The sequence below is a fragment of the Myotis nattereri genome, assembly GCF_964212035.1.
Source record: "Myotis nattereri genome assembly, chromosome: 8".
NCBI classification, from domain to species: domain Eukaryota; kingdom Metazoa; phylum Chordata; class Mammalia; order Chiroptera; family Vespertilionidae; genus Myotis; species Myotis nattereri.
In genome coordinates, this window is record NC_138083.1 from 65,812,662 (window position 1) to 65,828,752 (window position 16,091).

A 16,091-nucleotide genomic window follows, 5' to 3' on the forward strand; every position below is an offset into this window, starting at 1 on the left:
GTTAGGTGGGGGCACCTGTTGGCTGGGGATGCGGATGGTAGATGAGACATGCACACAGCTTGGTTTCTGGATCAGTCTTCAGAGTACAGGGGCTTGAGGTCAGCAAGGGGCTGTCCCCAGGGCCAAGGTGACCCAGATTGCCTTCTGCCCTCACTGAGAATTGCTGCCCATATGTCTTTGTCTGCTGCGGGGGTAGGGCCTGCAAGTAGGATTATCCAGGGCCTGCAAGGGAGCACTTGTCCCCAGAGCCTTGAGTGGAGGCTGTCACCCACCCTAGGAGCTTGGAGCTTGGGGGACTTGCCCCTAGGACATGGGGAGGTTCTGAGTCAGGAGGTGATGACTCCCAGTCTAGACCCCCAAGCCCTTCTCACCTGCCTCCTTGTTCCTGGGTCCATTACTTTCTTCCACCTGGCTGGCAGTGGTAGGCCTAGGCATTCATGATGCATATCTGGTAGCCAGATAGGAGTCCTATGCTACATGTTGGGGTCACAGGCTTGGTCTTGATGACTCCTGGTGCACCCCTTGCATTTGCAGGGTTTTAGGCCAGGGAGGTGTCCTCTCTGCACCACTGGCTTCTCCAGGGTTAGATCGTGCCTGTGGAGGTGGAGGATGGGATGCCCCAGCCTAGACAGGCACACCAGAGAGCTCAGCAGGTATGTGGGTGTGTCTGCCCTCTAGGAGTAAGCTCTTGCCCATGCTCACACCTTCTTTCATTGTTCTCCCTGCAGAGCTGAGGCTCCTGGCCCCGTGATGCACATCCCTGCAGGACCTGAGCACCGAGGCCTGAGGCCCAGGCCTGCCATGCCACTGCTACGTCTGAGCCCGCGGGTGCTCCTGATGCTCTTGCTGCTGCTGGGCGTCATTCGGGCAGTGGTGGGTGCCACTAGGGCTGGCGGGGGTCGTCAGCCTGTCTTCCGCACCTTCTCAGCCAGCGACTGGGGCCTCACCCACCTGGTGGTCCACGAGCAGACCGGCGAGGTATATGTGGGCGCGGTGAACCGTATCTACAAGCTGTCGGGGAACCTGACACTGCTGCGGACCCACGAGACAGGCCCTGTGGAGGACAACGAGAAGTGCTACCCACCGCCCAGCGTGCAGTCATGCCCACACGGCCTGGGCAGCACCAACAATGTCAACAAGCTGCTGCTTTTGGACTATGCTGCTAACCGCCTGCTAGCCTGTGGCAGCGCCTCCCAGGGCATCTGCCAGTTCCTGCGGCTGGACGACCTCTTCAAGCTGGGTGAACCGCACCACCGCAAGGAGCACTACCTGTCGAGCGTGCGTGAGGCGGGCAGCATGGCAGGTGTGCTCATTGCCGGGCCGCCGGGCCAGGCCCAGGCCAAGCTCTTTGTGGGCACGCCCATCGATGGCAAGTCTGAGTACTTCCCTACACTGTCCAGCCGCCGGCTCATGGCCAACGAGGAGGACGCAGACATGTTCAGCTTTGTGTACCAGGATGAGTTCGTGTCGTCGCAGCTCAAGATCCCTTCAGACACACTGTCCAAGTTTCCAGCCTTCGACATCTACTATGTGTACAGCTTCCGCAGTGAGCAGTTTGTGTACTACCTCACTCTGCAACTGGACACACAGCTGACCTCGCCCGATGCTGCCGGCGAGCACTTCTTCACTTCCAAGATTGTGCGGCTGTGTGTGGATGACCCCAAATTCTACTCATATGTCGAGTTCCCCATCGGCTGCGAGCAGGCCGGGGTGGAGTACCGCCTGGTGCAGGATGCGTACCTGAGCCGGCCTGGCAGCGCCCTGGCCCGCCAGCTAGGCCTGGCTGACAATGAGGATGTGCTGTTCACCGTGTTTGCTCAGGGCCAGAAGAACCGTGTGAAGCCGCCCAAGGAATCGGTGCTGTGCCTGTTCACGCTCAGGGCCATCAAGGAGAAGATCAAGGAGCGCATCCAGTCCTGCTACCGTGGCGAGGGCAAGCTCTCTCTGCCCTGGCTGCTCAACAAGGAGCTGGGCTGCATCAACTCGGTGAGTGGGCACTCTGCCTCCTTAGGGTGGCTGCTCCCGCCCTGCCAGCCTCACAAACTGGACAGCCTTGGCTCTGTGTGACCCATTCTCCTCTGAATAACAATGTGCCACTTGCCCTGTGCCAGGTGCTGCCGCTTGCCCATTGTTTCCCAGAGGGTAGTGGTTGGCCTCAGAGCTTGCTTGCAGCTCTAGGCTGTCCTCTTCCTTTAGGAGGTGTGGGTGGGAGGAACAAGTCCCTGTTGGACAGAGTACTGACCACGTGCCTGGCATTGTTCTGGGTGCTTGCTGGCACCTTCTAGTCTCTATTTTTCAGATGAGATCTCTGAGGCTCTGAGATCTCTGAGGAGATGAGGCACCAGACAGCATCTCCCCCCACAGTCCCCTGTTACGAGCTGTGCTCACTCTTGTACTGGGTGCCAGGCCATGTGGGATCTGATGACACCAGCACTGACATTGATGCTGCCTGAGCACATGGATACTGGGAGCTCAGTAGCTGGCAGCCGTATCTCCTGTCTCTAGGCCCGGATGGGGCCGGCCTGGGACCAGCTGCTTTTTGGGGAGCATCTCGTGTGCCCAGGTGGTAGCAACAACTTTTTTCCAGAGGAAGACACCAGGCTTAGAGGGGAACTTGTTCAGGGTCGCAAGTGAAAGAGCCGGGAATTCACCCAGGTTGGGGACTCCAGAGCCAGGCCTCAGCCCCACTGCTTCTGCCGCCCGGGACTTGCTGGGCTGCCCAGAGAAAGCCCAACCCCACTCTGGCCCCAGTTTTCCCATATCTATAATGGGAATGACACTTGTTTGTCTCTGGGGCAGGTGGGATGGTGAGGGTCCCCTTCGCATGTCCAGTGCAGTGGGGGCCTCATGACAGGGCCAGCCTCCACATCAAGGCTCTGGGTACACTAGACAGATGCATCATTCATTCCCCTCTTGGCCTTTCAAGGAAGGCATTCTGTCTCCATTGTACAGATGGAGACACTGAGGCTTGGAGGGGCGGTGCCTGCTGAGGTCACACTGTGATTTTCATTCCTTGTGCCCATGGCCAGGTCTGCCCCTTTCCTGGGCATTGTTCCCACTTTCTCCTCGCATCCCCTCCAGGACCCCAGCCCAGCCCTGACCTTGCCTCTCCTCCTGCCCGTCCCCTCCTGGCTCCCAGCCCTGGTGGTCCTCTCCCCTGCAAACCTCAAACTCTGTGCCTGCTACCCAGGGGACCCGCTGTCCCCTTTTGCCCACCTAGAACCTGCCTCTTTCATTCTGCCCTCCTCCCTCTTGCCTTGGAACAGCCTGCACATTCCCTGTGCTCTGGTCTTCTCTGTAATTTCACACTCATCACCTCCTCAGCTGGACCCTTCCCTTGCCTTTTGGGTTGATCCTTGTCTCCTCTCTTGAATAAAACCCTACAAGACAGTTTGTGGCCCACAGCCCCCTCCAGGGCTGTCCGCTGCCTCTGTGTGGCTATCACTGGAGCAGTAGGCCTGGTCCCTGGTTGGCTGTTCCCTGACCTTCCCCCAGCTGCCTCCTCCTTCATGCCTCCTAATCCAGAATGGGTATGGGGCCTGTGTGTAGTGTGCATGTGAGAAATGGGTCCAGCCCTGGGCCTGCTGGGCCTCAAGGAGCCTTGGTTTCTCCATCTGTCAAATTGGTTCCCACTCTCAGATCTGTGTGGGCGGTACCCTGGGCCACATCCCTTCTGTATGGCCGTGTGCTTGCCTATGCGGACCCTCTGTGAGTCCCTTCAGTTAGTAGAGCTGGCTGGTCCTGGCTTCGAGACCCCACTCTCAGGGAGAAGGTCTTTGGGGCAGGCTGGGCAGCCTAAAGTCTCACCTCTCTTCTCCCACAGCCCCTGCAGATCGACGATGACTTCTGCGGGCAGGACTTCAACCAGCCACTGGGAGGCACGGTTACTATAGAGGGCATGCCCCTGTTTGTGGACAAGGAGGATGGCCTGACCGCCGTGGCTGCCTATGACTACCGGGGCCACACTGTGGTATTCACTGGCACTCGAAGTGGCCGCATTCGAAAGGTCAGGCCTGGGAGTGGAGGTGGGGGCAGGGTAATGGGGTGGATGGAGCTGGGGGTAGGAGACAGCATTGCTCCGTGACCTGGAGGCCAGATCCAATGTATGAAGAGGTGGGGTGCCGCCCCTGTGTTAGGCTCAATGACCATGGGGTCTCAGACAAGGGGTAAGCGTGGGCCAAGGTGCCTCACTGGGCCCCTACCTGCCTTCCCTTGGTCCTCCTGTGGGTCAGTGTTGCATTTGATACTGTAAAGGCTTTGGCTGGATGGTCAGGGTTTGTGAGAGGGCTGGCCATCCCACCATCCTCCTGGGGCCTGGAGATGCTGGCTCTGCTTGCTGAAGACACACGGTGACTTGGGAAGTCTATGTGTATGGGTGGTACAGGAAGGTGTGCCTGCCCCCTCCCCTCCTGGAGATCCAGTGTCTGCTAAGGTCGCCCTCTGCTGTGTGGGAGGCCCGCCCACCCCCCACCCTTTGAGGAGGCAGCAAAGCCAAGGCAGGGCAACAGTAGTGCCCCTCACCCCCACCCGCCATTGGCTGGGTGAGTGGAGTGTGGTGACTCACTGCAGAGTGACAGGGACCAGCTCCAGGACCATCCCCTGGACTTCTCAGGGTGAGAATGGGGTACTATGGGGCAGGGCCTGTCTGGTATTTCCAGGTTTCCTTCTTACCAGCAAGTGTTGGGCTGAGCGGAGCTGTTATGGAACTGGGCTTGGGAGGGCTTCCTGGACGGGCAGATGGAGTGAGCCACCTTGTGGATCAGGCTGACTTGGTGGGACCAGGGTAGGGCTGGCCTGCTGTGGAGGAAGTTCCCAGGGCATCTGTAGGATGGGGGGCCTGGGAGCCCAGAGGGTCAGTGCAGGGGTGGAGTCTGGCGAGTGAAATAATAGCTGTCCTGTGGCCGGCCTCGTGCTGACACAGCTCCCTGCTGTGCACCATGGGTGGGGGCTGGGCTAGCCTGTGCTCTCAGCTCCCATGTCGGGTATGTAGGAGAGGTCTCCCATGTCTGCATGGTGGGAATCATGTTCCACTCCTCACAGACTGTGACTTCTGAGAAGGGGCACCCCCCACCCCAGCTTTGGGCTGCTGACTGAAGACCACCCTGGGTGCTGTGGGTTTCTGCTCACAGTGACTGAGGCTGAGTGCCTGCCCAGCTAGCAAGTGGGGACAGAGGGAGGCCAGTGCAGACCCTGCCACCTTCTGCGTAAGCCCCTGTGCCCTCATGTTGAGGGTACAGCCTATGGCCTGAGTGGGGCCTTTTCCCTTCTCAGGGGTAAGGCCCCCACTCAGCATTCACTCCTTCCTGTCCCAGGGAGGACACACAGGGCTGGGGGAGCAGGGGAGAGGGCCATCAGAGCCTCTGTGGGGTGTGTTGCACAGGTTGTGCCTGGAAGGGGCCAGAGGACCTCCCCCTGAGGTGGGTGCATGGGAAGTGCTGGGGGAGCCCTTTGGAGACATTCCACATGGTGTCCCAGCAGGAGGGCAGGCTCCCCGCGGCTGGGAATGCCTCTCCCAGTCTTTTGATGGCTGATGGCTGGCAGGCAGCTGGCTGAGGTGCTGTATGTGCCCACAGACCACCCTGCAAGTCTGGGAGAACAGGTTAGTCCAACCCTATCCTGCCTGCCACCCCCCATACACACACTCCTCACTCTCTGTGCCCCAGGGCCTCTTCTGGGTGGGATCTGGGTGGGAGCTTTTGAGTCCAGTTCGTCCTGCTCTCCTGCCTCTCTGACCACTCCCACAGAGGAGCAACTGAGACCCAGCATGCGGACTGTGGCGCTGGACTTGGGCCCATTCATGAGAAGGGGCTTAATTGGGCATTGGGAAGCCACAGCCGGAAGTCCCCTTCTTCCTTTCCTCGCCCCGCCCCGCACCCCCATACCTGTTTTACAGACCCCATGGGTACCGGCTCTTTTCACCCCTGGACTCATCAGCTGGGCACCACACACTGCGCTTGAATGAACACTGCCCTTTCTGTATGTGGGGTCAGTCATGTCCAGGCTGTCCGCCCAGTGGTGGCAGTCTGCAAGTTGGGGATCCTATTGCATTGGTTTTGAGGCTCTCAGAAGTGTACCCCTGCCTTACCCCTAGACTTGCTACCTGCACCCCTTCCATCCAAATGTACCTCCCCCAGTAGAGGGTGGCTCGGTAGGCTGTTGTATTACTGTTCACACCCCAGTCTCGAACAAATGACTGAGCGTGGTGTGCTCTCGGCTCTCCCCCTCACCAGCTGTGTGACCAGGAGCTGGCCAGTTCAGCTTCTCTGAGCCATGGTTTACTGAGTGCAGCCTGAGGAAGGAGAGAGGATGTGCAGGCAGGCCAAGAGCCTGGTGTGCTCCTGCTCCCACTTGGGACATGCAGTGAGTGCTCGTGTGCTGGCGTCTCAGAGTCCTCACAGCAACCCTGTCATCCGATTGACAGATGAGGAAACTGAGGCATGTAGGTGGAAGTTGCGGGCATCCAGAGTTACTGGCTCCAGGGTCCTAGCTGTGACTTCAGCCTCTCTACCTTTTGTATGGGTCCCTGGAGGACAGGAAATGGGGGCCCCGACTTCAGTGACCCGCTCCCGCTCTGAGTAAGCCTAAGGCGGCCCCTCTCCCAGGGACACCCCATCCGCACCCCCCTCCCACCTGCTCCTGCCTCGAGCTGCCAGCCTGCAGGGCTCTTTCTTTCCACAGCCCAGGACATCAGCTTAGGACCAGGCTGAGCTCCAGCTCCTGTGGCCCAGCCTTCTTCTGTCTGCCTCCCCCTCCTAGAAACTGGCTCAAATCCCACCCCAGGGCATGTCTACAGGTAGAGGATAGGAGCAGGGTGGGCCTAGGGGGAAAGGGTGCCCCCCTTTGCTCCTCAACTCGGGTTCCAGTCCCACTCTGCCCACCCTAGCTCTGTGACCTCCCCTAGGTTCCCAAGCTAAGCCTCTAGCCTTGACCGACTGCAAAGGATGCCTGCTCCCTGGCACATGCCTCCTGGGCTAGGGACCAGCAAGCATCAGCAGAATTCACTCTCCTACCTCATCCTACCCATGGGGTGGCTGTGGTCTGAGGGCTAGGGCCCAGGCAGGGAGGGCCATCGGGTGCTCTCTGTTTAGCCTGGCTCAGTGCTGTGCCACCTTCCTGCTCAGCTGCCCAGCTATCCAGCTACCTCTCCTCTAGGCCTTAGTGAGGACTGGGCCCTTCCTGCCCTGGAGGTGGGACCCCAGGCCTGGCCCTACTGTGTGAGTGCAGTGGGCACTGCCTTCCTGCCCTCTGTTCTCACCTCATGCTGGGGTCTGGGGTCCCCACCCATTGCTGACCCAAGGGCAGTACCTTCTATGCTGGACACACCCCTGCCTTCCCCAGCCCTGGTCCTTCTTGGGCTCTTTTTAAAATTTTAATCCTCACCTAAGGATATGTTTTTATTGATTTTAGAGAGAGGAAGGGAGAGGGAAAGAGAAACATCGATTGGTTGCCTCCCATGCATGCCCCAACTGGGGATCGAACCCACAACCATTCCCAGGTATGTGCCCTGGGAATCAAATTAGCAACCTTTTGGTGCATGGGATGATGCTCCAGCCAACTGAGCCATCTGGCCAGGGCCTTCCTGGGTTTTAAGAAGTGACTGAAGAGCTCCAGGGGTGTGGTTGGCTCCTGGGATAGACTCTTCCAAATGTTGTATAAAGTTGTAGCTGATTAATTTAATACCTGCCAACTTCAGCTGGTCAGGGCTTACTGGGGGTGCCCCCTAACTCCCCTCCTTTTCCCTAGAGGCCCTGCCTGCCACCTGCTACCCCCACATAGGCAGCCCACCCTCCTGGGCTGACATGCTCCCAGAGCCCCAGCCCTGCATATAGCCCCTCCCACCCCCACCCCTCATGTGGCCTTTGGGGACCTCCTTGGCCTTATAGGAGTTCCCAAGGTAGCTCCTGGTTTGAGTCTTTCGTAGTGAGCTCAATACCTGCACTGGGTGGGGAGAAAACAGTCCTGGACTCCTGCCAGTGGATGCCCCAAGAAAGATGTTGGGCAGGACCAGGCCCCAGCGCTATTTGTGAGACTGGACCTTGCTGTGTGGATAGCCAGAGTGGTTCTGTGTTATGGTGGAGGTTTGTGCTCCGCACGTGTGTGCGTGATGTTCTACTTTGGGGCGTGGTGGTGTGTTCCTCGTGGGTCTGACAGCAGTGCTGCTTCACCAGTGTCTGTGCCCGGCTTCCATGACCGAGAGCCGTGTTTCTATCAGGCTTCTCCCTGGGAGTCGGGCTGCCGGATCTGCTGTGGTTTTTACATCCTGAACCTCCAGGTGTTTTCCAAGACTAGGTGGGGGGGGATGTGTGGCAGAGCCTGGTAGGGTGGTTGGTCAGCAGGCACTCATGCTCATGCCAAGTGACTGGTCCTGGTGGTGGTCATTCCCCTGGGGATTGTTGGCAGGGAGAGGAGCGGTCCTGGCTGCCAGCTTCCTTGTCTTAGCTGTTGTGCCTGTGGGCCCCACAGGTGTCCTGCCCCTGCCCACCAAGGACAGTAGTCACTAGAACCTTTGGGTGCATCGCATTGTGCCCTGTGTCCAGATATCTGTGTGCCCTGTGGATGTGTGTGTGTGACCTTCTGTTTGTGGCTCCCCTGGTGCAGCTGGCCACAGGGCGCTGAGCCCGAAGGGCACAGGGACCTCTCATTCATCCTACAGGTCTGTCTAATGCCGTCCCAGCTCCTTGTCCCAGAGCCCATGCCACATGAGCATTGCTTCTGCTTCCCATCAGGTGGTGGCCAGTGGAGTTGTCCACAGATGTGCATGGAGGGTCCTGCCGCTGGCCCAGCACTCCAGACCCTCCTTTTTGTGGGGTCTGGCTAATCAGGCCTCAGCCCTGGCAGGGGCACCTGGGTACCTTTGATAAGTATGACCCTTGCAGGTGCTGGCTAGCATTGGCCTCCCTGTGCTCATTCCTTAGCATGTCCAGGGCCAGCCTGGGGGCAGCTTCATGAGGGCCCAAGGTTACTGCCCACAATGTGCAGTCTCCCCCCACCCTCCCACCCATGGCAGACTGGGCCCTGCTCTCCAGGACCTGTCCTCTTGGGGGTCAGAGTGTGGGAGCCCTGGCAGCACAGTGAGATGGGTACAGAGGCTGGAACAGTCCAGGGGATTGGGAGTCTGCTGGGAAGGGTGTTTGGAGGAAGGTAACAGCATGGCCAAAACTCAAGGTGCCTTAGTGCATGCTGGGAACTGAGGGGGCCTGAGGAAAAAGAGGTGTCAGGTGATGCCTCAGGCAACTCTTATTCCACATGTGGCAGCCAATTCACTGGTGATCCTGCAGTGGTCAGCGTCATGGGGACAGGAAGATATCCCACAGGATTCTGAGACTTTGGAGTGCTGGCCTGGGTGGAGGCATGGAACCAGAGGATTGAGGTGGCTTCAAGAAAGTGGAAAGGCGTTGTGTCTACTTGCTTGTGTTGGGGACCCAGCAGGTGGGGGTAGGGTGGGTAATATCGGTCTGTAAGGGCCCCAGCTCTGTGGAGCTCTGGCGTCATAAATGGGAGGGTGGGCAACAAATGGCTTTTGAGTTTGAGATGACATTGGGCCAGTCACTGCTGCCTGCCACAGCATCCTTGGTTGCATCAGGTGCTAAATTTCGGGCTGCAGGTGGGCACCCTGGCCACATCCCAGCTGAGGACAGTCCCAGACAATGACATGTGATGGAAGGCCGTGTCACCTACACTGCCTCCTGGCCTAGCTTTGTGCAGCCTCCACAGCAGCTGCAGATTCTCTGGAAGAGCGTTGCACCTCCACCCGATGGCAGGGTTGAGCCTTAGGAGCCCAGTCTCCAGGCAGCTTCCAGCAGGCTGGCCTCCCCAACTTTTGGACCTTGACCTTTTCACTTAACCCAGTTAGAGATGGTTGTCTGTTGGCAGATGAGACTGAGGGTCTTGGAGGACCACTGCTTGTGTTGATTGGTCCCTGTTCTTCTCTGTCTGTGAATTAGGAGGCGGGAAAGATAAGATTCCTGGGATCCTCCCCCCGCCTCCCCCCCCCCCCCCCCACACACACACACACTCCTGCCAGGTGTGTCTGGCCCATTTACAGCCATCGGGTCTCTTTCAAATCATGTTTTAATTACCCAGTTACTGCCAAGAGGAAATTGCTAGTTGCTTTTCCAGTATCAAATTCTTCCTAGTCTTTCTGAGAATGTTCCCAGGAAGGGGCCTGGAACCTTACCCCAACCAGAGGAGGAGGGAATCCCGTGGCAGCCCATGAGGGGGGACGAATGGTCCAGGAGCTTGTGTCTATCAGGGCTTAGCCATTGGCGCTGATCGGGAAGGAGAGGGAAGATAAGCTCCTCCCCTTGGGGAATCCTTCCAAGAGAGGGTGGCAGAGGCTCCCGCTCCTTGAACAGGGGGGCTGGGAACAGGCTTGGCAGCTGCACCTCAGGAGGAGGAGGAGGATGCCTGTGAGGCCCCAGCCCTATGTGCTGGCTGCTGCCCCTGTCCTCTGCCTTTCCTCCCACCCATGGTCCTGTTCTTCTACCCCCAACCCCCGTCTGGAGACCAGGAATCAGCTCAGTCAGTACACCCTCACTTCACAGAGACATGAGGGCTGCATCTTGGGGTGAACATAGCAGAGAACTCTCTTCCTTCCTTTTGGGCTAAGTTGGGCAGTCCCCTGCCTCCGGGCAGCTAGGGCGCGTGCCGGTCTTGGCAAGCAGCCTGAACAGCCCAGAAATCCACCCCAGTGCCCCCGCCTGCCCTCAGCCTGGAGAATGAGCCCTTTGTTGGTTTCAGGCTGGACAGACAGCTGACCTGGTCGGGCTGTCAGCTGCCTGCCTGCAGCAGTTGGCCAGAGCCATGCAGTGATAAGTGGAGGGGAAGCCAACTGGGCCAGCCTGGGCCTGGGGCCTCCAGGGCCAGGGGCCACCCGCCTACCCCTAGCTGCCTCTCCTCGGCCCAGGACAGGGCTCCATCTGCAGGGACCTGAGGGTGAAAGGGTGAATCTGTTCCCTGGCCCATCTGTGGGGAGGGCAGACGATGCCCCAATGGTGGTGGTATTAGGTGCTCAGCCCTGGCTCCAAGAGGTGTCTGGAGGTGCTGATAGCCCTTTGCCTCAGCTCAGAATCCAGGAGACTCCCCAGTACAGAGGGACAGGGAAGACTGAGGGAGAAGTGGACAAGGCTGGAAAGCCCAGGCAGAGAGGCCAGAGCTGTGGGTGGGTGGGTAACTGAGCCAGGTGCAGCCTGGAATGTGCTCAGGGAAGCTGGACAGCGTTGCTAAAGCCATCTGGGTAGACGGAGGGCTCCTTTCTCAGCCAGGGCGGAGAAGGGCACTATGGCAGAGGGACCTCTGTGGCAGGGCTAGGTTTTGGCCCTGAGTTTTTCGTGGTGGGAGATAGAAGGGAGAGTGGTCGCAGCCAGTCCTGGAAGTTCTGGTGGTCTTTCAGGAAAGGTTTGCCAAACACAGAGGTGACAGCTAGAGGTAGGGGGGAAGTACCAGGGAACTCCAGAAGTCTCCTGTGTGCTCTTGCAGGCCCAGCTGTCCCAGGGTGGCACGGGGTGGTCCTAGAGTGGACAGCTGTGGGTGTGGTGTTGGCATGTGCACTGCTGGTGGCATGTTCCCCGATATCCTGCCAGAGGTCTGGCCCTTGCCTGCCCTGCATGCTCATTCTCCCTGGAATGCACTCCTGGTGGCATGTTGCGTCTATCCTCCCACTTTTGGGCCAGACGCTGTGTCCCCAAGTGCTATTGGCAGTTCAGGGCCTACACAAGCCCCACAACCTGCAAACCAGCCAGGACACAGCAGGCATGTCTCTAGGACTGGTCATTCCCAGCTGGACCCCTGACTGTCCCACGTATGCATATAGGGTCCCTGGTGACCCCGGACCCTAGCTACTCAGTGTGCAGTGTGGGGCTGTTACCCACTCTTTCTACCCTCTGGCCTGTGGGCTGGGCCTCCCAAAACCCTCCTTGCTCTGTGCCCTTTAGGAATGAATGCCCTGTCTCCTTGGGGCCTGCCTGTGTGTGTTTAAGGGCTGGGGGCAGTCCAGTGTCGGGCAGGTGGATGGACAGATGATGTATTTGCTCCCTGTCGCAGCTGTTGGGTGCCACCTGTCAGAGTCGGCATGCTGCCGGCCCAGGGGCGGGGGGCATTCCGGAACCCATGCCTGGCCTGCCTCCCCTCTCCCACCTTCTCCAGGACCCCTGGGAGGAGGCCCAGCTCTCCCCCTACCATGACTCAGAGCTCATGTGCCCCTGGATATGACAGCCATGCCTCAGTCCATACCCTCATCCCTGAGAGGGGAGGTGGGGTTCAAGAGTGTCCCCTGACAAGGCCCTGGGGGCAGGTGTTCCCTAGTGAGAGACTAGGCTAGGGTGTTGGAGGGAGGAGCCGTAAGCTTGGCACTGGGAGCTGGGATCAGGCTTGGGCTTCTGAGTGCTACCAGAGGCATCTTCAGGGATGGGGCAGGGAAGAACCAGGCCTTGGGGAGAAATCCAGAGTCCTGATTCTAGTCACTTGGGTTAAGACAGTCTGAGTTCAGGGTCTCCACTGGGGCCCTGCCTTACCCTCCGAGCCTTGCTCCCTGGCTGCTGTCCAGACTGGCCTTGTCAGGTCTATGTGACTGGCTGCTGGGGTTTGGGGATTGCCGTGGGGCCTACCTTGTGGCCCTGTTTGGCACACTGGCTTGTTCCTCATTTAATCCTAAGAAAAGCTTTGGTATGGGGAAGACTGGTTATCATTCCCCTTTGACAGGTAGGGAAACTGAGGCTCAGAGAGGCTCACCACCCTACCAGGGTCACACAGCTGTTGGGTATCTGAGCCAGGGCTTGGGCCCAGGCAGTGTGGGTCCAGAGACTGGACTCCTGGCTTCCTGGGCCCTCTCTTGTGGCTCATTTCTCTTCTGGGCCCAGCCAGCTCAAAGAGCTGACCTCCAGCTCCCTGTGAGTAGTGTCTGCCTGCAGGCTGCCCACCTAAGCAGGGCAGGAGGCTTGTGGGAGTAGGCTGGATGTAGGTTGGGGTCCTGTCCAGTTTCCACAAATAGGGGCTCTGAGGATGGAGGCCCCTCACTTGGTATCTTCCCCGAGAAGCCTGCCTGGAGCCATTTGGGCAGTTACAGGCCCACCCCAGGTTCATCATCCCCTGCCCAGCACTGGGCGGTGCTGTTCCTGGTCTGGTTTGACTTAAGCCTGCCTGCCTGGCTGGGAGGCAGCTGAGAGGATGTGCAGCTGAGCAGGAGTGGGGGGTGGCTCTGGGCTCTCAGGAATGCGGCCTTCCCAGTCTCTCTCAGCCAGCAGCCTCTGGCCTGGAGACACAGCGCCACACCCTGGCTGGCTACCCTTGCCCAGCCCCTGTTGGAGCTTTTCCTTGCCCTGAAGCCCATCCCACTCAGTCAGGCCCACCCTGTTCCATCAATGTGGGGGTGCAAAACAGGGACTGAGCCCTGGCCCCAGCCCTGCCCCTGAGGTGGAGGTGGCGAGGTGGGCTTGCTGCCCTTGTATAGCCAGAGCTGGGAGGGACCTGAGCAGAGCCAGCAGCCCTGTGCCCTGGGAGCCTGCCCAGACCAGCTGAGCTGGGCTGAAGCTGCCCCATGAGTCCCATCTCTGGAAAGCCCCCTGGGTTTCTCTGTTAATTAAATACATTTGTTTGGTAAAAGCAACTAAAAATACTTGTAGCATTGCAAGCTGCAGAGAAGAGCTGGCTAATTAATGCCTGGTTTGTTTGGTATCTGAAATACAGCTTCTCTGAGGGCAAGCCCCAACTCCAGGATGCCCTGGGGCACAGCCCCTCACACTCAAGCAGTCTCCTCACCCTAGAGGCTTCAGGGGTCTCACTTAGCCTTCTCACTGGACCTCCCATGCTCCCTGCAGGCCCCTCTTTTCCTCCCTCCCAAACATCCTCTCCTCGGGGAGGTCCAGCCTGCCCCAGGAAGGTGGTGTGTTTTCAGGGGGTACCTGCCACCTTTGCATTGGAAATGATTGTGTGGCTCGGTGATAAGTGAGGGGTGGGGGGCTGTGGTTCTCTCTAATCCCCAAAGACCCCCACCCCTGGGCTGTGACCTCTGTTGACTGAAGAAGGGTCTAGGCTAGGACCAGCTTACCGGTATGCAGTATGTCCTGCGCATGCCGCTTGGGTTGAGGTGGGGGCCTCAGCCTTGTTCTTGTAGGGCTTTGGGGGATGGCTAAGGGAGGGACTTGGGACCCCCACCTTATGTGGGTGTAGGACTGGGGCACAAAGACATTGGCACAGCTTCTCTCAGGCCTTCAATGCCACAGATCCTGGTGGACCTGGCCAACCCTGGCGGCCGGCCAGCCCTGGCCTACGAGAGTGTGGTGGCCCAGGAAGGTAGCCCCATCCTTCGTGACCTGGTCCTCAGCCCGGACCGCCAGTACCTCTACGCCATGACGGAAAAGCAGGTGGGTGCTACACGGATAGATGCATGTGGGTGGGCTTACCTTGGGGGGCTGCGCATGGCCGCCATGGCCCACATTGTCCATGCTGCCTCTAGGTCAGCCGTGGGCAAACTACGGCCCGCGGGCCGGATGAATAAAACTAAACAAAAAAAAGACCGTACCCTTTTATGTAATGATGTTTACTTTGAATTTATATTAGTTCACACAAACACTCCATCCATGCTTTTGTTCTGGCCCTCTGGTCCAGTTTAAGAACCCATTGTGGCCCTCGAGTCAAAAAGTTTGCCCACCCCTGCTCTAGGTTCTCTTGGGCCAGGTTTAGCATTCCCACCCCTCCCTGAATGACTTCATATCCACAGGAGCAAATATTTGAATGAGAGCATTATCAGAGTATTGGGGTCATTGCAGGGTTTGAGGCAGGCATCTGGGGCCCTGAGTTCTTAGACTGAGTTCTCAGTCCCCAGCACTGGCCTCATGTGCCTGGTGGGGACTTTGGGCAGCAGCCTCTGTGGGCCCTGTGGCTGGCCTGACCCAGCTTGTCAAGGCCATGTGCTGTGTGCCAGGCCAGGCCTGCTTGCAGCCAGCCTCTGCCTTTCTGTTCTGCCTGGTGAACCATGGCAGTTGGGGTGAGGGGGGTTGGGAGGCAGGTGGGAAAGACAAGACCTCCCTTCCTTGACCAGCTCTCGCTTCTCTGCCCCTCTCTGGCTGTCTGGTTCTTCCCTTTCTCTGGGGACCTCAGAGCCAAGCAGATGAGGTCAGGGCAAGTGGGGCCCAACCTTCTTCTGTGCTTAAGATATGGGCCAACAAGCCACGGATCCCCTGGAACCTCGGAGTCCAGGCAGATGGGAGAGTAACTCTGGCTGGAGCAGTCGGCTCTCTGGATGACTCACCTGCACCACTTGCTCCCTGGCCATCACCACCCTTGGCTTCCGGGCGAGAGGCCTGACTCAGCCAAGGCTGTGTCCCCAAGGACTGGCTTTTTTAAAAAATATATATATTTTTTTATTGATTTCAGACAGGAAGGGAGAGGGAGAGAGAGATTGAAACATCAATGATGAGAATCATCGATTGGCTGCCTCCTGCACACCTCCCACTGGGGATCGAGCCCACAACCCAGACGTGTGCCTCTGACCAGAACCGAACCTGGGACCCTTCATTCTGCAGGCCGATGTTCCATCCACCGAGCCAAATCAGGCAGGGCTGAATAGACCTAGCTGGAGGAAGTCCCAAGATGGGGGTGTCCCTGGATTATGGGATCAGGGGGGCACATGGTTGTGCTGAGGAAGTGAAGTTGGTAGGGGTCCCTGGGATGGGCTTGGTGGAGGCCTGCCACAGAGTCCCTCCTGCCAGGTGACACGAGTGCCCGTGGAGAGCTGTGTGCAGTACACGTCATGTGAGCTGTGCCTGGGCTCTCGGGATCCCCACTGCGGCTGGTGTGTCCTGCATAGCATGTGAGTCTGGAGCGGGTAGGGGTGGGCAGGGGGGCCCTGATGGTTGTCTCTGCCCTGGGAGGGCCCCAGATGGCCTTGCTGTGCACCTCGGGTGGTCACAGCTCCCCTCCGAGCTCCTCTGGGTCTTCCTGGGTTTGGCTGTTTCCTGTGACCAGCTGAATTACAGCCAGTCTAGCCACATCCCAATAAAGACGGGGTGCAGTGAAGCTGGTGGGCTTCCCCAAGCACAGGTGTCGGCTCTGCCAAGCATGGGCTAGGTGCTGGGTTGCTCCTTGGGCTAAGC

At 58.7% G+C, this 16,091-nt stretch overlaps 1 protein-coding gene across 1 annotated transcript in view; it reads left to right on the forward strand.

The window, feature by feature from the left end:
- Positions 1-786: 786 nt before the first annotated feature.
- Positions 787-16,091, forward strand: part of PLXNA1 (plexin A1) — a 48,461-nt gene continuing 33,156 nt past the window's right edge. The window contains exons 1-4 of the mRNA XM_081097139.1: positions 787-1,986; positions 3,824-4,006; positions 14,220-14,360; positions 15,708-15,808. Coding sequence (XP_080953265.1) covers positions 802-1,986; positions 3,824-4,006; positions 14,220-14,360; positions 15,708-15,808 — 1,610 coding nt within the window. The 5' untranslated portion in view covers positions 787-801. The remainder of the gene's footprint in view (positions 1,987-3,823; positions 4,007-14,219; positions 14,361-15,707; positions 15,809-16,091) is intronic.